This window comes from Rutilus rutilus (assembly GCF_951802725.1).
Source record: "Rutilus rutilus genome assembly, chromosome: 7".
In the NCBI taxonomy this organism is placed as follows: Eukaryota; Metazoa; Chordata; class Actinopteri; order Cypriniformes; family Leuciscidae; genus Rutilus; species Rutilus rutilus.
In genome coordinates, this window is record NC_140221.1 from 38921271 (window position 1) to 38943742 (window position 22472).

General features: G+C 39.5%; 1 protein-coding gene across 14 annotated transcripts in view; it reads right to left on the reverse strand.

Annotated features, from left to right (window-relative positions):
* The window catches only part of fbrsl1 (fibrosin-like 1), a 308761-nt gene that overhangs the window by 59984 nt on the left and 226305 nt on the right, over positions 1-22472 (reverse strand). For 10 of the 14 annotated variants that reach the window (XM_084413316.1, XM_084413323.1, XM_084413321.1 and 7 more), the window contains one exon: positions 359-394. The exons of the other annotated variants lie outside the window; for them this stretch is intronic. In XM_084413316.1, the coding sequence (XP_084269442.1) occupies positions 359-394 (36 nt within the window). The remainder of the gene's footprint in view (positions 1-358; positions 395-22472) is intronic. 14 annotated transcript variants of the gene reach the window in all.

Genomic DNA, 22472 nt, shown 5'->3' on the forward strand with positions numbered 1-22472 from the left:
AGACCAAGCTAGGGATAGAGATGGAGAAAGAAAGAGAGAAAAAAGGCAGAGTGAGGGAAAGACGCTCCAGTTGCCTCAGGTTGCCTTTCAGCTATCTTTTCCCTGTAGATTCATCTGTCAGAGCTCAACCAAGAGAGAGACAGAGAGTGAGAGAGAGTGCAGGCCTCATTGGGCATCTCATCCTCAGGCTTAACAATCCAATATTGGTTGTTGCCGAAGATAATTATGCCCCTCTGATGATGGAACACCTTGGGCAAGTTACAGCAATTTGCATCACCAAACATGGCAGATCAGCATAAAGGGAGGAAGGTTTAAAGGGATAGTTCACTGAAGAAATGAAAATTCTGTCATTACTCACCCTCACGCCATTCCAAACGATATGACTTTCCTTCGTCTGTGGAATGCGAAAAGGAGAAATGTCATTGCTTTTCCCCCAATATATGAATTCATAGTTTCCACGTTACGCTTTAAGAACGAAACAAATAAGCACAAATATGTATTCCAAGTCTCTGAAAGACATACAATAGCTTTGTATGAAGAACAGACCAATTTTTAAGCCGTTATTTATTGATATACTTGGCCTGCACGTGACTAGCACTCGAATCAGTCAGACTTCAACTGGCTCATTAGACAGAACCAGCTCAAAAGAGCAATTTGTTCATGAAATCAGACTTATTTGGTTCACAAGTTCAAATCAAGTTGCACATTAAAAGCTCACTAGAGGGCGAGAACATCAGTGAACACACAAATAAGGCATCAGGAGACTTGGAAATACTGTAGCCATATGAATTACTTTTATGGTGTTTTTGGAGCTTTACAGATGACTGTCATTGTATAGAAAAAGGAAGAGCAAGACATTTCTCCTTTTATGTTCCACTAAATATGGTTATGTAAATAATGACAATCACATGCATGTCTCTAAATTCTCTGTCCTTTTTTAAACCTCCTACCACTTTCCCTCATTTTAAATAATGTAAATGGTAAAAAAATAAATTCTACGCTGACAGATGAGGTCAATGGTCACTTCTGTACTCTCCCAAACACCTTTGCATCTACTTTACATGTCTTCTGTTTGTGTCATTCAGAAGAGTTAAATGAGTTGTTTCGATATGTGTGTTTGGAAAGACTTAGCCTATTGAAAATGCGTTATGAAAGGACGTTCACTTTAACTTGTGTGCAAATAAATAAATATATAATACATGTGTGGGGGCACAGAGCGTTATTTAAAATTGTGGCTATAAATCACTCAAATCAGCATCTGAAATTCCATGATAGAAGCCATTCCAGATCTCTGCTCTGCAAATACAGGAAGTGATTTATCAAAGCGCTTACACAAATTTTCTTTAATCATCGGTTAGTGTTTGACCACATGCCTGCAAAATTATACTTTTTGAAGTCGCTCGGCCTGTTGGCTAAAGAATGCGCGAGATTATACCACACATTCCACCAACCGTGTTTCATAATGAATGCGCACTCGACGAGTACAGCGTTTGGAAACGTAAACATTTCAGAACCACAGTCTTTTAGAACTTTGCAAGAACTTTGAGACTAAGCAAGAACCACCAAGACTAGACATTTCTGTGGCGGGGACAGACTCGGAAAAGAACTCAGAAAAGCAGCCTAACATAGTTATCGTTCACATGAATATTTATAACTACTCATGAGCGATTTCTCATTTTCATCCTATTTTTCTGCACCATTACTGCAACCATTTAAAATGGATCAGAGAGAGAAACTAGGAGCGAAAGAGAGAGTCTAGGGAGAGAAAAAAAAACAGTGGCATTATTTTTCCATAATAAAATTTCCCTGCCTTAACAAGATAAAAGTAAATTGCGCACTGACTCAGAAAGTGTGAAAGGCATTCTAGAATGAATTTTTCATGTGCATTGATAATTTAATATGTTGTGGCGCCAATTTATCAGATTTCCGTGTCGTTGCAGCTCTTTTTTTTCCTGAGGAGAATAACAAGGATATGATCTCGCTTTCTGAGAGCTTTCAGAACAATGTCACAGAAAAAAGGTGTTCACAATGATTGGATGAAAAAAAAAAAACCTCCTCAGAGAGACTTAATATAACTTGCTCTCATTTTCCTACTACTGAACGCACTAACAAGGCGACGAGGCGGACTCAATTGAACAACATGTGTTCTAAATTCTTCACATTATTCATGCAGGCTGGAATGCTATCGTTCCATATGGAGAACATCCAAATTAGATGCCCAGGTAAAATGCTCATGAGACTTGCGTGGCATGTAAATGTGGAACAAAACGCTATAGATCCAGCATCGTCATTCCAGGTGCGGATACATTATGACACGCGTAAAGACAAAAGCATCACATTGTTTTTCACGGAACGGAAACAGTTAAAGCAGTCTGGCTGCGCCTGTGGCTGAGGATGATAAAGTATTATTTATCATGAGGAACAGCTACTGGCCCAGCGAAGGGAGAGAGGGAGGTAGAGCAAGAGGTAGAAAGATTAAATATAAGGTTACCACAGCTAGGACCTAATCTATTCAGAGACAAATGCCGGGTCTCTGAAGCACATTTGTTGTGCGCCCCCGAGGTTTAACAGCCGGCATTATGGTTCCATTTCTCATCATTAGCAAGCCTACATCAATGTCCCCACTAAGGGGTCAGCTCTGGGAATAGATCCAAGGGCTGTGTCAGGCCAGGAAGAGAGAAAAAAAGGGGAGGGGAACTGAGAAATGTCTTTTTCTTTGTGCGCGTGTGCGTGGGGTACGTGCTGTGTGCCATCTCTTATCGTACTACGAGGGATCCATATGGTTTTACATCCTTGTGTACATGAGTATTTGCATAAGCCACTTTGCATGCACGTTTGACACAAATGAAGGGAAGAGGCAGAGTGCAACAGGGACAAAACAAACAGATAGAGGGATGGAGAGGCAGAAACGAGAAAGACAAAACACAGGAAAATCAAGTGTGATGTATCTGGCTGCAGCACGTGTGTCCCCTCGCCTACCATATGCTGCGGCATTTCACGCTAGAAGATCTGAATACGGACACAAGCATTTCAGGGTTTGTTTTTTCATCCAGCAACCCTGCCTTTCTCCACCGTGTTAGTAGATATGTTAATCCGCTGGCATTCATCTGAACTACAGCGACTCCGGAATAGTTCTCCAGACCCACGCGTCAGAGCTCCAACCCAGCCGCGGGCAGCAGATGCTCCTGCAGACTTACCCCAGCCGCAAACTGGGCTTTCAGGCTTCCCACTGAGAGCTTCCCTGCCTCCTCGTAGAGCTCCAGAAGTGTATAATAAGCCCCCTTGAGGAAACGTAAGGGATGGAGAAAAAAAGAAGAAGAAGAAAAAAAAGACGTGTGGAAGGTTTAAGAGCAGGAAAACAACGGCGTGGTTACACTAGAGGCTGCATTAGCACAGGACTGGTTTCTGATGGGCAATTGGAGTTTGTTCAGCTAAGCAGCGGTTACTATGTCAATACTGTTATTCAATTAGAACTCAAAATCTATGACTTCATCACCATCACCAATTTTTTTGAAAAATAATGTGTATACACACAAACACACACATACATACAGACATTCCTACTAGCTAGTTTGGCGGGTTGAATTTTATATATAATACAGTATATCGATTTTTCGTCTTTTAAAAGGGAATCTGAAATAGTGCAATATATTATCGACTGATTGATTTTGATTTTTTGATGCATTTCGATACTGAAATATCTGAAACGCTTCCAATACTAATTTTCCGCAGAACAGATACACGATCTCTCCGACAGTGAGTTGACACACAAACCCTCCTTCCCTTATTCACTCGTTTCATTTGCTCCGGATGAATATTGTTGGTGTTACAGGGCTTGAAATTCAGCATTGGATTGTGCATAATTTTACTCATTCCCACAGATTTTGTGCTCACACCCCAAGTGTGCGCACATAAAGCAGCCTCTCAGTTTAGAGTTTAGAGTTATTGCACTTAAACAGTCAAATACACACAAATAATGTCCAAAAAATTAAGTGAACGTAAACAGTTGAGTAAGTAGTACAATGGATCCGTGTGTCAGGTCTTAAAGTGACAGTAATACACCTGCTGCCAAATTCTGAGATAATATTACTAATATCTATATGGCAGTTTTTCCCCATGGTATCGATGTAAAAATTGTGGCCTATATATATATATATATATATATATGTTTTACAAATAAGAATATTACACACATAATATTCCATCGATCCATCTTGTAATATATTAAAATATTTCATCATCAGAACAAAAGTCATTATAACTTCTTGTTCCATACCCATTCTGATGAATTGAGTTAATTCAGTGAACAATTCACCAGACTAATTAAACAAAAAGTTAGTGAGTCTTTTTTAGTGAGAAACGGACTACAAAAAATAATAACTATTACATAGTTGATTCTAACTGTAACCTGTAGGGATGACAGGGATAATCAAGTGGACCACTCAGGTTGTATTTCAAAAATAAAACCTACCGAAATTAAACAGACACTTTTCATTTTAACAAGTTAAAACAGGAAATCAAGCTTTACAAGGAAGATAGAAAGGAAAAGTAAAGTTGAAGAAGAAAAAAAATCCTCCAGTGAATAACAAATCAACAGCAAGCAAATTAAATGAATTGAGTTAGGAATATCACATTACGATCATTAAATTAAATTTACGACAGTAGATTTCAAATCGAATTACCGAATACAAGCCAGCTGTTTACAGGGCCCTGCTCTATGAACCGTAGTTGTAGACTCGGAACACCAGTCGACCTCGGAAACTCAACATAAACAAACCGCAGGGTCAGCTAATCAAATTCAGGTGAACTGTAAATTCTGTGTTGACTAAAAAAAAAGAAAAATCATGAGGAAAAATAAACACGTGTAACAAGCTTTCTGCACTTAGCATGTTGCAGTGGGCTCAACTTTGCAGGCGGGCTGCATTATCCTTCCCCAATTCAATCAGCAGCGAGCAGCAGTCATGCCAGGGATGTGAATCCCCTATTCAAGTTTCAGTTTTTCATACAAACCATGCACAGCTTGTCCCTCGCATTCCCTTTGACGTTTGTCTGGAAGAATAGCCTCTTTATGCTTATTGCATTCAGAGGTGGTGGCAATAGCATGACGCTAATATCAATAAAGCAGTGGTTGACTCCAGCAGCCATGAAATTTGAGTCACTTTCTGTGCATTAACTGCAAAGTGGCAGATTAAATCACCCAGCAAATGATATACAGTCAAACGAGGCCATTACGGGAATGAAGCATGGGGCGGATGCCTCTCATCAAGATGGTGGTACACAAAGAAAAAAGAAAAAATCAAAAAAGAGAGGCAGTTATAGACATGACAAATACTGATGGAGGCAGTTAAGAGGCTTGCAGTAACAATGCTTTCAAGACACTTATGTGGAGGACTTGCTGAGCCACTACTGAGTCGAGTATATGCCATTGGACAGATATATTTCACAGATGATGCTTGATCAGCAAAATGCTTATTGCTTACTGCAAAGATAAAGCTTGATGCATTAGTTAAGTGATAGTCAAACCCCAAAATATTGCAATACTATTTATGTTAAATCAGAGAGCCCGGTCAATATTGCACACCTACTGTAAGAAAATCCCATTAGCAGATGCTAGTCATGCAGGCTAAACGATCTTATACTCTGCTGCCAAAGAAAGCCTGCTTGCCGCTGTCAGAAGGATCCACGTTTATATCTATTAGCACTTTACCTTGATGCTTTCAAAGACTTAGCATCTCAAAATGTAGGTCTACTCTTTTCTCAAGGTCCATTAGACAAGGGAAAGAGTCTTTGACTGGGGCGCTGAAGCCTATGAACGGTTAATGTAAGCTTAACAAGAATCAAGATGTTGGCTTAACAAGAATCAAAGCTATCCTGGAAGGAATAAAAAGAGGATATCAATTGGGTAGAGAACTGTCAATTTTCCGGCTTTCCACTCTTTCATATTATGATCACAACACTGCAGACAAGGCCAGCCTAGGAAGTTGTGTTGCAGTCCAATTTTAGTATTTTTCAGTACTTGGGTGTAGTGCTTCAGCTAGGCTCATTTTTAAAACACGCCTACTGTATGCCGCCAATTTTGCACAATGATATTCCATTGCTTCTTGCACGTTTTGTGACACTTTCAAAGTAAAATGTCCAGCCAGTGCTGCTGAAATTACATTCAGTTTTATCTGATGAACATGAATCTGACAACGTGGTGCTAAAAGTTTAATGCTCCATCGCATTTGAAAATAAAGTACTGCCTACACTAAACCTACCCTAACCAAACCCATATTAACAAAAGCAAACAATGTTGCTATTTTAGCTTGGTTTCATGAGTCTTTTAGTTAGTTTCTTGTGACTCATGCCCAAGCGTTCCACATCGCAAGTGCCGTGCTGTAGCAGATGAGCGAAAAAGCCATACATATGGATCTGTTTATGTATGCAAAAGTCAAAATGTATTAGTTTGCAAATCGTGCACTATGGTAAACATTTTTGAGGTCATAACATCATAATAATCATAATTTGTGTGAAAGGGAATCAAAGTTGTTGGTGTTTTACTGCCACTGATGGTCGTTTCTGCAGGAAACTGCAGTAAGTTATATTCAAATGTATTGTATACGTTTTTGGAGTTAGTAATCACTTTTTTTTTTGTTTAGAATGATACCCAATTTCACAACATAACATAAAAACACCATAAAAACAAAAATATGATGTAAACATCCTCGCATTCCCATTAGTTTCCATTGTAACATTATGTCTAAACTGGTGCTGACTGAGTTTGAACTTTTATTGAACCTGGATTTTTCCTTTAAAAACTGCACAACATAGATGCATCTCTTAAGAATTTAAGAGAAAATTACTAGTAATAATCTTGAAAACAGAAGATTGTACAAAAGCGTGGAATTCTCTTTTCCCCTGAACTTCTTTTTCTCTGGTTTGTTAGGTCATATCAAAAGGTTTTAATGCATTTTAATGAACACACCCGTTAATCTGCTATGCTTTTGTGCAGCTAATATGGATTAGCCTCTTTTTGCATGCTAGCGTTGCCAGAAAAGACTCTCTAAATTACTCCCACGGCCATGTTTTCCTTCCTCCTCCATCTGGACACAAGCCTGACATGACTTTTACCCCTCATTTTCTTGTGGGACCAACCCTTAAAGACCCCAGACACTCATCTGAAAGGGAGGGTGCCCTTGCCAACCTCCTCCTCAAATCCATAGGGATGGGGGGATGAGCAAGGAGACGAGAATATAAAGAGGACAGAGGGCAAGAGGGCCTTTTCTCTAATTAGTGCTACAGAGCCCAAGAGACAAGGGTTGAAACAGTCTACACTGAGTTCATATTGGTCCTTTGTTTCTTTGTTCCATAATGTATTACCCAGAGCTCCGAATGCACAGACAAGCATGCCTGCCACTAGTGTTTTATTAATATGTGCAGAGACTACACACACACACACACACACTGAATATAAAAGCAAAGAGAAAAACATACATACTAAAAGACATCTGCCCACAAATACATTGATTTATAGACGCAAACACAAAACCTATAGCTAATTTCGGTATGTACTAGGGTTGCACTAGGGTTGTCCTGCATTTAAAATGAGGTAGCAAACAGGATGCAGAATTGCAATTAAAATTTGAATAAGAGGAAGCAGAATTCAAAGGAATTTCCATTCAAACAGACAGACAGACAAAGAGAGATAGATAGATAGATACAGACTAGATGGATAGATACAGACAGACAAAGACACAGATTATAGAAAAACAATTATAGAAATATCACACTACTGTACCCCATTCCACTCATACCAACTAAAAATACCTAATTCATTTATCCATGGTATGAAATATTAAACAAAACATAATTGTTTTTCCTTTCTTGCCACTCCGTATGACCCCATTCACTCACTGTCAGCAGCCTAGGGAGAGTCACATAATGCCTAGCTGTCCAGCAAATACACTTTACAGGTTATTTAAACTCTAACACACTAAAAAGTGCAGCCATGCTGGGAGGCATTAAGCCTGTCTGATACGCACGCGAAAAAAGGAAGAAAAAAACAGCAGTCGGCATCTGACTGTGCTCGAGGGGATTGAAAACGTTATCGGTCATATGTGAAACCACAGCTCTGATAAAATCAAAAAATGTGACCTTGCAAAGAGCTTTCTTCCCCTCATGTATGATGGTTTATGTGTTCACGAACATTTGCATTAAAGGTGCTGAAGAAAACGTATATGTTTTATCGGTTTATTTCCCCAAACCAATGCCCTCTAGGAAAATATCAGACTGTTTTCACAGTTGAAAATTCCTGAGATACCCAATGTTCACCTTGGAAATGTCACGACATTCCTTGATGGTCATGGGACAACCATCTGCATGGTCAGGCCCACATGCTCCTATTTTTGGAAAATCTAAACTTTCAATTAGTTCCTTAGAATTAGTTCAATTAGAGACAGGATAGTCTAGTGGTAGTTTTTATTTTGATGTTCACATAAAAGTATTTTAATAAGCCAAGCCAACATGCTACTGACCTTAGAAAAAGTACTAAAATTATAAAAAGCTTTGCGCAAAAAGATTTGCAGAAGGGGCGACCAAATGTGAGTGGGTGACTACAGCCATAGTGTTTTAGACAAACACCTTAAAATCCGGTTTTAAAGTTTCAATGGACCTAACACATCTGTGCACTGTTCTTTGGTTTGTAATTCGTTTTTATATATCGATTAGCTCCAAAAGGTGTAGGTATTGTGGCCCTTGGTGTGCAGAAACACAAGACAGCCCAGTAACCCAAGCTTTGTAACTTAGTGTTTAAACAGTAATAAATCTTGATGCTTTCATAATGCACAGAAAATGGCAAAAGCAGCAGAAAAATGTACCACTGCACACTACCACAAGCTACCCTAACCCACCTAACAAGAAACAGGAAAAGAAAAATCTATTCCCTTGCAGCCTGATCATAAAGACAAACAAGCAGTAACCCAGCTGTTTTAAAAAGCATCAGAGTTTTATTTAACATCTTAAACCTTTAATTGGAGGCTAAGTTATTTCCTCCATGAGGATCACGGAAACCGCACACCCTCTGGTCTATAGCTTTCCATATCGAGAGAGGCTCGGAGGAGCTCCCCATCTGTGATTCTAACCAATTGAGCTCAAGAGGGTGCAGACCCCCGTCCCGGCAGCCCTTGACAATGGCCTCTTAAACTGGGCAGGGAGGCTAACAGGTCTGGAAAGGCCCTGTCAACCCTTTCCCCCCTGGGGTCACACATGGAAATGACTACGGCTATTTTTAAGCAAGGCCACGGTAGGAATAAAGGAATAAATCTTGTGCTTTAACTAATAAGAGAGGCCCTCCTCACCTTTAGGGTATGTCTGAAAATGTTATGGTGTCCATTTCGCCCTTATTACCCCAACCGCTCCCTCTTTCTCTGTCTGGAAGTCTGTAACATCCCACAAAACAGGAAGTAGAAAGCATTCATGTAATTGCTTTTTGAACAGCTTCAAGTCTGGGTCCCCTGGTGGTCTGATTTCTCATCTTACCTCTTGCTCTCTCAAAACAGATGTGAACACAGGCTAAAATTTAGATGATACATTACATTTATGCATTTAGCTGACAGTTTTCCCCAAAGCGACTTACAAAGGAGGAACACTGGCAAAAAGCAGTTCGTCACAGCCTTAGCCTTCAAAAATGACAAATAAACATAGTAAAAGTAGTCCATGTGACTACTTACGAGACACAAGAGCCAATGATGCCTGGTACACACAATGTGTCCATTAGATTTATTAGTCTATTTCTATTTCAAAAACACTATTGAAATATTGTCTCGTATTGTATGATAAATCTAATGTACACTTTGTTCTTACCAGGCATCATTGACTGTCTCGCAAGTCATATGGACTACTCTACTTTTATGATACATTGCGGTATGATAACTATAAAGATAACCTTTTTATTCTAAGCGCACTCTGCAGGTAAATACAGAAAAATCGTGAAATATTACTGCAATTTTAAATAACTATTTTCCATTTTAATTTATCTTTAAATGTAATTGCAAAAATTAAATATAGAAATAAAATAAAAATCATACTGACCGATAGCAGTTCCCTTAAATAACTGCTTCAAATTTCACATTCGGTATCTCTAAGACCATGAAACTCCCAATAACATACAGAGTCACAAAACCCGTGCAAAGTGTGAGCTTGCTAAATCCGAAGGTTGCATGTGTAAATCTAATCTCATTCGTTCGGAGAGTACAGCGGCCTGGTCTTCAGTCTGAGCACTTTATGGCTCTATATGCCATTTCACTTCCCATTTATTCAGTTGGAGCTGCAGTACTCTCCAGAGGAAGTCACAACCCTGCAGGCCCAGTCTCTATACCTTTCATCTGATTTATACCATAACTCTGGCCAAACACACACACAACTTCCAAGGACGAGAAGTGCATCATAGTGAGAGAAAGGCCAAGGAAGAGAGAGGGAGTTTGTACATGTTTACAGAGCTAAATCAATAGAGGAGAGGACAGGAGAAGGTTGAGTCTAAACGAAACAGCAGTTTTGGAGGACTGACTGTGTTGTCTCCTTAAGCTGTCATTTTTAGATGTTACAAATATTTTCTTCCATTTTTTTGATTTATTAGTTTATTTGTCAGGGACAATGCAGCGCACATTATTACATACATAATTATCACAGTCAGAGCCATAACAATATGGTGTAGATGTGTTGCATAAAAGGTTTCTAGCCAATAGGCTAATTTGCAACCCCGGTCCCTGGTCCTGGTGGAGGTTAGTTCAATAGGCTAATGAACTAACCTCCATCCCAGTTTAACGTGGAGGGACAACTAAATGTCAGTCAGTTGTAAGCCGATTTCCCCTAAACGCGGTCCTTTCAACATTGCTCCATTTGTTTGAGCAGTAGCATGAATTTTAGGATCTGTTTGGAAACAACTAATGTTTTTACAATTCAGTTTGGTGCCATTAATAGCACAGAAATTACACACTGCAACTTTTAGGTGGGAACAGGTGGAAATCTTCTTTGCATACTCTAAAAAATACAGTTGATGAAACACAGAACAATGCAGTTAGTCCTGACGGAGGAGGTACAACCCTCCTGAGTTCAACCACACTGTTTTGTTCAATGCTTTTCAGGAAACACAGAACAACAGACAAATAGATAGACAGATAGACAGACAGACAGACAGACAGACAGACAGATAGACAGACAGACAGATAGACAGACAGATAGATAGATAGATAGATAGATAGATAGATAGATAGATAGATAGACAGCTATGAGGAAACACTCCATTTCCCAAAATGATCTTAAACTCTGAAAGCTCTCTTTCTCTCAACTCAGGAACATAGAAATTAAAACACTCAAGTATCTCCACATACCCTATCCTGACACACTGATGGATGGCCAGGATGCAGAACCTCTCCCAGTAAGACCATTAGTGGAGTGAAGTGATGTCCAAAGCACCAGTGCATGACTGGGCCAGCGGAGTGCCTTTATAAATGAGTCTCTGCTGAGAGCGCTGGCTGGACAGCTCAGAGGAAGAGGAGAGGAATACTCGCTTTGGCTCTACACAGCTACTAGGAATTGCCAAACACACAGTGAGGAGTGTGATGCATCAAATTAGTTCCTGTTTAAAAAATGAATCATTACCCTACAAGTGTTTGGTATCTGTACCTACTTTTAACAGAAAATCAAAAGGTCAAGGATCTTTTTAAAGGTCAAAAATTACAATTCAAATCTTTGACATTACCACCTGATATGCAATGACGATGCAGAAACCTATGAAACGACACAAATAGCAAGAACAAAGCCCAGTCAAGATACATTTAGGATTTTTTCTCCATTTCAGGCCTTAAAAACGAAACAAATGACAGTTTTACAGATGCAGCAATAAACTTGATCTAGTTTTACATCATGCCAGCAACTGCAAACCGACACTGAGCATGATTCTATCCTCCATGAGGTCCATATTATTCTTTATGCTTCTTAAACTAAAACTATTTTATATCATGCCAGCAACTGCAAACCGACACTGAGCATGATTCAATCCTCCATGAGGTCCATATTATTCTTTATGCTTCTTCGAATCCAGATACTATGATTCCACCCTGGATGTAGACGTGGGGTTTCCCGGCAGGGGTTGGAAGTGACACGGCCTTTTGGAAAGCTCCGCGGGGGCGCTTTGACAAATGGACTGTCTGACGAGCACTGCGTTCAGGGAGCAGGACCCTGTGCTCACGCCTCGTTTACCTGCCGCTACGCTCACTCGCTCATCCTGGTTCTTAGACACACACGCACACACACACACGCGCTTTCTCTAGCAGCGACCCAGTTGTTGAAGATGTGAAAGTCAGGGAAGTCAGTGTGTACTGCAATAGATCAAAATGTGGCAACAGTGACTTTGTCGCCAGTTTGTTTTGGTACAGCGTCACGATGAGTGGAACACTATCCGGTACATAGCCCGAATTCCCTGATTGGCTATAATATAATTCTTCATGTTTATCCACCGACCATGAGGCACATTTGACACATTTGACACATTCACATTACAACTGTTTTTTTTTCATGCCTCCAATTTACCTGTAGATGTTTATCTTTGGTTTATCTTCTTAGGTTTATTTTTGGACCTTGTGCATCTTTTCTTGTTGTTCTCATCTTCATTTGCTGTTGTTTTTATGTATTTATGTACCCAGAAGTTAGCATTCCCTCAACAAAATCTAGAAGTAAAAATCAGAAGAGGTTGGATCATTGGGCCTACTCAACGAAAGCTGATTTAACCTAAAAATAAAATAAAAATTCACCTGAATAAATGTGAAAGGTGGCCTACATTTGCACCTCCCACCACCCGCTTGCTCCTCGTTATTTCACTGTCGAGATTTATACCCTTTACATCTCTTCAATCCAATCACGGTCTCGTTTCGACGGGACTCCTCAACCGCACTGCCACAAACATTGACAACTGCAACAGTCGTCTCGACAGATCCGTAGGTGTGTAAACAACCTCGCTGCGCATGTGTGTTTGGGATTGTGACAAATTCCCAAACATGTCTCTGGCGACTTCCCGCTGCTTTGGTGTCAGCCAGACACGTCAGACACAGACGCAGGGCCCCGTGGGACGGGCGCGGAACAAGATGTCGCCTGTCAAGCGGGGAACATTTGAAAATAAATAACATCAGTGATGATTTGGGTTTACTTGTCACCGACGAGCTGGTGTTTTTGAGAAGTGATGCCGCCGCTGATCCTCTGGGAGAAGCAATCGCTCTTTTCCAGACCGGCATCTCCAAACAGATGTGCCTGATTTCCATTGCAGATCTCACTGCATAAATCCACATGAGGATTTCAATATTGGTCTTAACAAGCAGATGACAGCAAGCAAGGGGGTGATCATTCATAATTGGAGATTGGAGGCGGGGAAAAAGCAACGGAAAAAAAACCCTATGCTACCGGATTAAGTAGCTCTGAATATAACAGTAATACCAAATCTAGTTAAGAGCTTAGTTGATGCACAATGGCATGTTTTTCACCAGGTCTGTTGATGGACCTCATGAATATTAATAAGCAATTCCCCAGGAAACAAAAGGTTTGTGATTTTGTATGCAAGCTTATTGAGAGCTAATTGTTCTTGGTTTACCAACAGTTAGAGCTTAAATTGTGGCACAGCAAAGAGGTTTTAGATAATGACTACTACAGTGGATTACCAATTAGAAAGCAGCTGGGGCTTACAAAAATTGAACTAATTAATCAAGTTCCTAGCCTGCCGGGCAATATTTTTGTACACAACCATTGCTATGATGTTATCATGTTTGTGCAATTCTTATAACATTTCCAGGTTTAAAAGCCAGAGCTTGGAAACATCATCATATTCTGGAAAAACACAAAAAGGTTCACAACCAAGGATGTAATATGTATAAGCGTGTTCAGTATTGCTCATATTTCACGTTGCAGATCCCATACATCTACAATTAAAGATGATATGAAATCAAAATTGACCGTATTTTTTTTTTTAAACGTATTAAACTTTCACAGATAATTTTATATTAAAAATTATAAATATATACATTTGAAGATTAACTGTTAATATCAAAGCCTATCGTGATTTATTATCTGGTATTGAAATGCTAACACCAGTGGTTTAATCCTCGGGGAACACACAGACTGATAAAAGGCATAATCCAAATGCACCGCAAGTTGCTTTGGATAAAAGTGTCCAACAAACGTAGAAATGTAAATGTGAATTCTGTTTTATCTTCCACATCACACTGCATTCTCTCAGACTAATTCATGAACGTTATATAACTGTGTACCTGCGTGTCTGACTACGACTGCAGTATTTCAGAGTGCAGAGGTGAAACACAAGGTCTGCTTGTAACAATAGCAATCATCTCCAGGACCTTAAGGAGAACCAGCTGCTGAAAGCAGTCGATTAGAGGTTAGGAGCTGGATGAAATGCACTTGAGTCATACACATGAATCTCCCTGCCTCGGCTCTATCCAGAGATTACATATCATAAAGCAAGGCAAAGTCAACCAGCTCCAAGCATGCAGCAGAGATTTGACTTCCTCTGGGAGACTCCATTAGTCATCAACACAATGACTGCTTCTTGGGAGTGGAAACACCTTCTAGAAGGAATAAATGGAGAACATGGAGGGGGTGGGGTTTCTGAAAGAGTGCTGGAGTGTTTTAGTTCTGTGGTCAAGGCGGAGGTGTGGCAAAAATGATTATTTGCCTGAGCTTCCTGTCTCTGCAGAGGATACAGTATTATTAATGGTCACATGAAGGAACCGAAGAAGAAGAAAAGGTTGAAGATAAAGGATACCCTCTTTTTGATTAAATGTTAATCTCTTTAAACCATCAACAACAGAGCTCTACCAATATTTGTTTAACATCCACTATCAACACATGAACTTGGACACTAGGATACAACGTTTGTACACTCAACAAGACAGCCTTTACAGCTTCTGTTCTAAACTGTGATGAACCTGTTTTTTTAATGACCAATCAACACAGTTTGAAGACTTCTAACAAAAAACTGTAACTATAGTGGTGTTAATATCAAGTTACTTTAACATTACTCTGAGAATTTTTTAAATGGTACCTTTAGAGGTACAACAGCTTGTCACTGGGGCAGTACCCTTAAAAGGACATCTTTGTACTGTCACTTTTGATCAATTTAATGCATCCCTGCTGAAATCTTACGAACCCTAAACATTTGAATAGCGGTGTGTTATATTTATACACATATAACAGACAGATAGACAGTGTGTTATTCTGTGAAACACAAAGATGAATAAAAAAAGTCTGAACAAAGATTTTGGATCGTGAACTGTCTGTACCTTCAGGGTTTAAGCAAAAGCGAAGGCTGTTGAGATCAAAGTGAAACATAGTTAAATGGGCCCTTAAAGAAGGGCCCGGACAAAACGAGATCAGATCATTTTTGATTAGTCTCTCAGGTCTTGGGGTTTGAGCCTGGTTCAGAATAATGATTTTTAGCTTTGGGTTAATGAAGCTCATTCACTGCTGCTGTTGTGACAGCTTAGCACAGCCTTAATAAAATAATCATCCCCTTCACCTAATTAAACCAAAATAATCTCACCCACCCGCTGACCCTGACAAGCCCCTAACCTCTTGTTCGGGGACTTTGGGAAATGGCGAGATCGTTCACACCATCTCCTTTTCTTTCACTCTTAGAGGAATGCAATAATAATAAGACAGTGAAATCCTGATTATCTGTAACAGTACTGCCGGCTATAAAACGCAGGATTTTAAAATGGCTTGTTTCATTGAGCATCCCCTGCCACCTTCCCAAGCTTGTGTGAGACACACTCTCCGCTCGGCTCAGGGAGTAATTGACTCTGGTTTGGTATCACACGCTCATTGCTAATTTGGCGGTCTGTCTTATCATATTACTAGTGAGAATAAGGGGCCTCCCAGCGTCCACCCCCTCTTTTTCCTTTAAGGTTACACTGCAACAAAATAGCTACAGCAGTCATTATTAATGAAGGTGCGGAAGAATTCATTTCTTATTTATGAGAAGCTAACCAACTGGCAAGGCTTCTGACGGCCCTATTAATGATCTTTAGTGGGCCTCGGGCGGATTCTGCTCGCCCAAATCCACTGTTTTCTTCCTCTCAGTCCATCTCTGATCAACTCCCTCACCAGCACACAGAGGGAGGTGCTAATTCGTATGGAGGATTTAGACATAACGGGGGGGGGGGGGGGGGGGGGTGCGTTGATCAGGCTCAGCTCTGGTGGAGAGAGGCAGACAAATAACAAATGACAGGTCTGTGATTAAATCAAAGCTGCAGCCGTAAGTGTTGAAGTATCAGCCTGTCACTAGCAATCTAGAGCTGGTTACGCCACTTTCCCCATCTCTACAGCCTTGTATACTCTATCTTTACCCATAATGCACCACCATTGTGCGTATCTCTTTCTCTCTCTCGCACACACACACGCCTACACACGCACAAACAGCAATTTATTTGTGATCAGTCTTTTACATTACTTCTAAAATTCATAGGTTAGTATAGAACCCAAGGTCAAACACCAAATCCTAACCCTTACATACCCCAATGAATGTGGTCTATTCCACTGAGATGATGCATTGTAGACCACAAATGGCATAGCAACACCCTGGCAACTACCAACATGATGGTGATGAGTTTTGCACAGGAAAGCACCACAGAATATGTGCAGGGTGAGAGGAGCTGCATGCACATTTAGTAAAAATGTTCCAACGAATTTGTCCACTGCTTAGTATAATACGCCTGGTGCAACTGCAATGTCCATTATGTGATGTTTTACAATAATTACATACATACAAATAAAATGCCAATTTTGCATATAATTCATAAAGTGCACATGAAAGCAAAAAGGTTTTGGTGCTACGTTTTCAGATAACAGTACAGGGGAACAGTAGCGGACGTAATCATATTGATGGGAAGAAGATGCATGTTCACAGGAATTTATAAATAAAATGGAATGAAATCATGTGCTTTCTGGCAGAAAATAGTAGCATCAGCCAAATATCTCAATATCTAACTTCTCATTTCATAAAAGGCCACCGAGTGAATTCAGAATAAGACATTTACTTTATGCACATAGTCCAGGGCTTCTCATGCGACCATAATACCCGAGGGCCCAGAGGCTTATATGTCCTCTTCGCTGACCCACTGAAAGCTGGGACTGCCGCACAACAGGGAGATTGTCTGTAGCTCCAGATATGCATCAATACCAGTGGCCCACAGCCAGACTGAACATATCTCAAAGAATCTGAGATGGCGCCCTGGGTAAACGGCAGTGCATTTGGTATGGCAGACAATAAAGGGCATTATGTTAGCACTTGCTGTCCCATTATGGCGCATTCATTATAAAGTCTGTTTCCCTCAAATACCTGAACATCTAATACCAAAGTACTGTTAAGACAATACTGTAAGCCCTGCTTTATACTGAACAACAGCATCCAGATTCACTTTTTTTTTTCCAGAAATCCTATAAAATATAGCCACATAATTTTTTATAATTGTAGCAAGAACCTAGAAAATCTGGCCAATTACCCCAACTGACCAATGTTGTAGCACTGCTAAACACTTGTAAGGGATCGTAATTCTAGCCTACTTTATTTCAAAGTTAAAACGCTCTTGCGACAGAACATTATGCCACAGATAAAAGGCTAAAAGACTTTTACACCCTCTATAGAGAGCATTCAATTTATAAATTCAAAACGAATGATTACCAAGGTCTTTTCAGTTCTTCTAAAAAGTCTGAGAATTCGAAGGTTCAGAACATTCTTCAGTTTATGGAGTGATGCACCTGGGTATTTTTATAACACTGAAAAAAGGTTTTGTTAGTGAACCCTCATATAGTAATATTGACAAACTGGTTTCATTATTTTTTTTCCCCCATTATAAAAAAACAAACAAAAAAACATTGTACAACCTACAAATGTACAATCATCATATTCAAATATAAAAAATAAAAAAATAAAAAAGTCAAACCATTAAGTAACTTCAGCAAGATTTACTGGCTTTTAGATGCAATCAGAGCAATATTCATGTGGCACAAAAACAGTAAGCATCTCAGTTAGGGTGAACGCATTGGATGCTTTTTTTTGGATACATAGCCATGCGATAGATATCTAGATATAATATTTTTACATTTTTGCAAAAAATATAATATCACGCTTAACAAGGAGAGACACTGTTCCAGGAACATCTAATATTTACAGCCGAGGTAATAACCAGCACAGTGGAGAAAAATAAAGAAGAGAGTATCTCTCTCACTGCAACACACATACACGACTGCACAATCAGACAATGGAGGCTTACTCTGGATGTGTGCAGTGGAGAGGAAGTGACCTTATGAAACAATCTGTCTGAATTGCAGTTGCTCATCGTAATGTTATGGGTCCCTGAACTGGAAAAAGATTTAAAAGACATTTAAACCTGATGGACCAGTGAGAACATACTGAACAGTGATTTTAAATGCAATAACATGGACTGTGCAGCGGTTATGTCTATGTGCCCTTTTCTACCCTTAACGTTACATCATAAAAAATTGCTTCAATAATATCATATCACCGTAACACAAAACAAATTCTAAGCTTTACTACAACAAAGCAGCAGTCATATTCCATTCTATTCCAGTAACAAAGTAAGTATTCATGTAAATATAGCTATTGTAAGCATACAGACAGAGACATTTGACATGCTGATTTGATGAGTTTTAGGCAATATGGGTTTAAGGCCAGGCAATAAAGCCTGTGTCAACTTACATTGTATTATGTCATATCATATTATGAATACAAAAGTCAAATATCATGAAAAAGACAATACAGTGTGTACAGTTTTGTCAAGACATGTGAAAACATAATGTATATACTTATATACTTATATACATTATGTATATAATGAGGGAAAATAATTTCCCCTCATTATATACAATTTCATCACGGGAGTCCTTTTTTGTGGCACATTTCCCATGGTAGAAAATTACTGTGCATTCATCTTTCCTGTTGGTTTGTATTAATGCTCTTCCTGCTCTTTGCCTACACTTCCTAAAAGTGCATGGATCCAACGAGTCATCAAGTACTGCATTAGTTCTGAGTGCACTCCGAGTTTCATTCACTCATTTTCTTTCCTCACTCACACTCTAACACACAAACCTGATAAATAACTCATGTTATAGCCCTCAAAGCTCTCTTCTATATCCCCTTCTCCATTCATTTCACAGTCCCAGAAGCCTCCATGTGTCCTGTGCTTCAGACACTCTCTGCTCTGGAAATGAAAAGTCCCCTTTGGGCTTAACATGAAGGTAATATTATGGATGGGGAAAATGGAGGGAGGAATTGATTGGGGAACATCAACAATCTTTCAAAACTCATCCACCATTCCCTCTTCTCTATCCTCAGCAGGAAGGAAAAAACAAAAGGATAGGCACAATAGGAGAAGTGCAAAAGGAAAAGGAGGCATCTGTGGTAAAGGCATCAGGGCCTGTCTCTGTCAAATTATAACACATCCAATAACTCGATCCTTTCTCACACTTACAAATTAGTCCATTAAGCTGTCGGCAGCAAACAGAAGAGGGGACAGATTTTGAGGAATACAAAGACAAATTGTCGGCTGTTATTCAATGTCCTGTCAGCCGTAACAGCACTTATTGATGATGATCTGGTGTAGCTAGCTAAAGGGATATGACAGAATAAATATCAATGTTCAGCAGTGGTCAGGGTCGACAATACCTCTGGATAAAGTAGATTTCCAATGAGATTTATAAACACACTACATTGACCTTAAAGGGTACACTGAGTCATTTTTTTTTACTCATGTTTTGCTTAAGGAGGTCTGCAATACCTGGAGAAAGCTATTCAGCACTGGTAAAACCTCAATGATATAATATTTTAACACACACACACACACACACACACACACACACACACACACACACAGACACATTTATATATTGTTATTTATGTGTATCTTGCAATAAATATATATTTTTAATGGCAGTGGAATGTGGAAAGATGTTGTTACATCATTTACAAGTAGGGGTTAAACCAGACAAAGTAGAGGTCTTCACGGGTCCTCTTGGAACCCGAAAACCCGAGATCCGACCCGAGACCAGCGCGAATTTGGGTCCAATGACTTCTATGAAAACATTATTGTCTCACTTTTTCTCTCTGAATCCGTGCTTCTACATGCAATAGGGTTTGAACACATTTTTTCTTTTTTAAGTTGACATTTATGATGAAAGTCGAGTTGACGTCAACTAGTTGCTGATGACGTCATTGACGAACAAATAAGCCTGAACCTCGAGCTGAGACTCGAACGTGGGTTGCCTTGTGCACAGCTATGGCATATTACACAGCGCTCCTACACAACCGCTTATTTTTATCAGTTCTTTTGTCTTTGAATCGTTATATTTCTCTCAGATTTCTGCTTGTTCTAAATCAGATATAGATAAAGTAGCACAGTAAAGATTACATTTATATGAATGCATTCGTGTGAGAGAGAGCGAATTGCACCTGGCAGCGTCTCTCTACTAATAGTGAAGCTGTGGGTTTTAGTTACTTTAGCCACGTTTCCACCGAAATTACCCGGAACAATTTGTCCCAGGAACTTTTCCCCCCCAAACATGTTGCTGTCTGTGTTTCCACCGCGGTCTTAAGTACCGTGAAGATTAGGCAAATAGTCCGGTGACGTAGGACTGCACGCTACTTTACAGTTCTCTATGGATTTTATTCTCTGAATATAAGCTTGATTAAGCCTGAACCTCTTCGGTCATTTCGTGTTGGGTACAGATTTTAGAACCTGCAAAGACCTCTACCCTGTCCCAAATGGCACCCTAAACCCCCACTGTCTTCTTACGAGTCTGCACTTTCTTTGACTGTCTGCTGCGGAGCTCGCTTCAGTGCGGCCTTGACAAAAAAAGTGCGGATTGAAGGCGCATATTGACAGCAGAGCTTGTGAGCACCCTTCTGAAACCTACAGTTATTAAACTTCGTAGACTTCGCAATCACGTGCATGTGGCGGCCATTGTTAGTCCACAAGACCGTAAGTGCATATGAAGTGCGCCATTTGGGACAGGGCCAAACCCCGTTTATTCATGTCTTTCTTCTGATCAAGGTTTTTTTTTTTTTTACATTATACAGAAAACAGAACACATAACCAAACCCCCCATCCCCCAAACTTATTCATGTCTTTCTAACAGCTGAAATCAGCCTCTCTGTTGCCTCCAGCTCTGGAGCATGTGTGCCGTTTATGAGTACGTTCTAAAGCTTACATTCTCTCAAAACTGTCAAAGTTTGAGTTTAATGTTTAAATTAAATAAATTGCTTAAGGGAGTCATGACATGAGAAATCAAATTTTCCTTGATCTTTTGGCATGTAAGTGATCTTTGCAACATTAAAACCTCCTGCAAGCTTTATAGCTTAAACCCCCTGCCTCATTATAAATATATAAAAATAGCATTTATGTAACAAAGCTCTAAAAATGGCTCATTTTGGATGTTGTGGGATCTGTGATGTCACACAGGCAATAATATTTGACCAATAAATCTCTAGAACAATAAATCAATGAATAGTTTTACATCATTGCCCACTGGCATTAAATCATTAAACGACACATCCGTCTACACTATGAGCGTTGTGTTGCATCAAGAAGGAATAGAACCAGTGTCCTGTCTACACTGGACAGAATATGTAGATGCTTGTTCAATTTCTTAAAGTGGATCATTTCAGACAGGGCCAGAATAAGGGTTGTGGACATATGATCGCTTATGTGCAAAAAAACCAGAAAAAAAACACGGTTGTTATAAGCGAACATCAAAGAACATAGAATTTTTTTTAAATCCATGTCATGACCCCTTTAAAAGATAGAAAAAAAAAAAAAAAACTCATTTATAGGTAACCCTTAAAGGCTTCAATAATTATTGAAGTGTAAGTGTAAGTGTAAGTGTACATCATTTTCAAAAGCTCTATTCTTCCCTTTACGTGCAAAACCTTTTTAAGTTGAAATTGGAAAATGTGGAATGAATACTAACCTTACTTGGTGCATCCTTGAACTTTTAACTAAAGCATCTAACACTGTAATATTTGTCTCTTTTTTTGTAGAGACAAATATGTGTCCTCGTTTTAAGTCTTTCAATATTAGACGCATACAAACATGAATGCAGTTATTTCTACCTTTGACTCGTTCAGCTTAAACACAGAGCACAAAAGCACTCAGTGATAATTTAATATTAACTCAAAACCCACATAACTACAATTATAGAGCCACTCTGCTGTTCATAAAGTGTAAAACTTACAGTCTTACAGATTCAATACTATTCCTGTAATCTAATTATCAACAAAGAGAACATTCACACCTAGTCAAAATTTCTCCACCCAAGCCATGTGTCTGTTTTAGTCTCTGATTAGTAGCTATAGGAGAGAGTGCTGCATGTATCTGATTAATCACCCTAGTTCCTCGCTTCGCTTCAGGAAGTGCCGA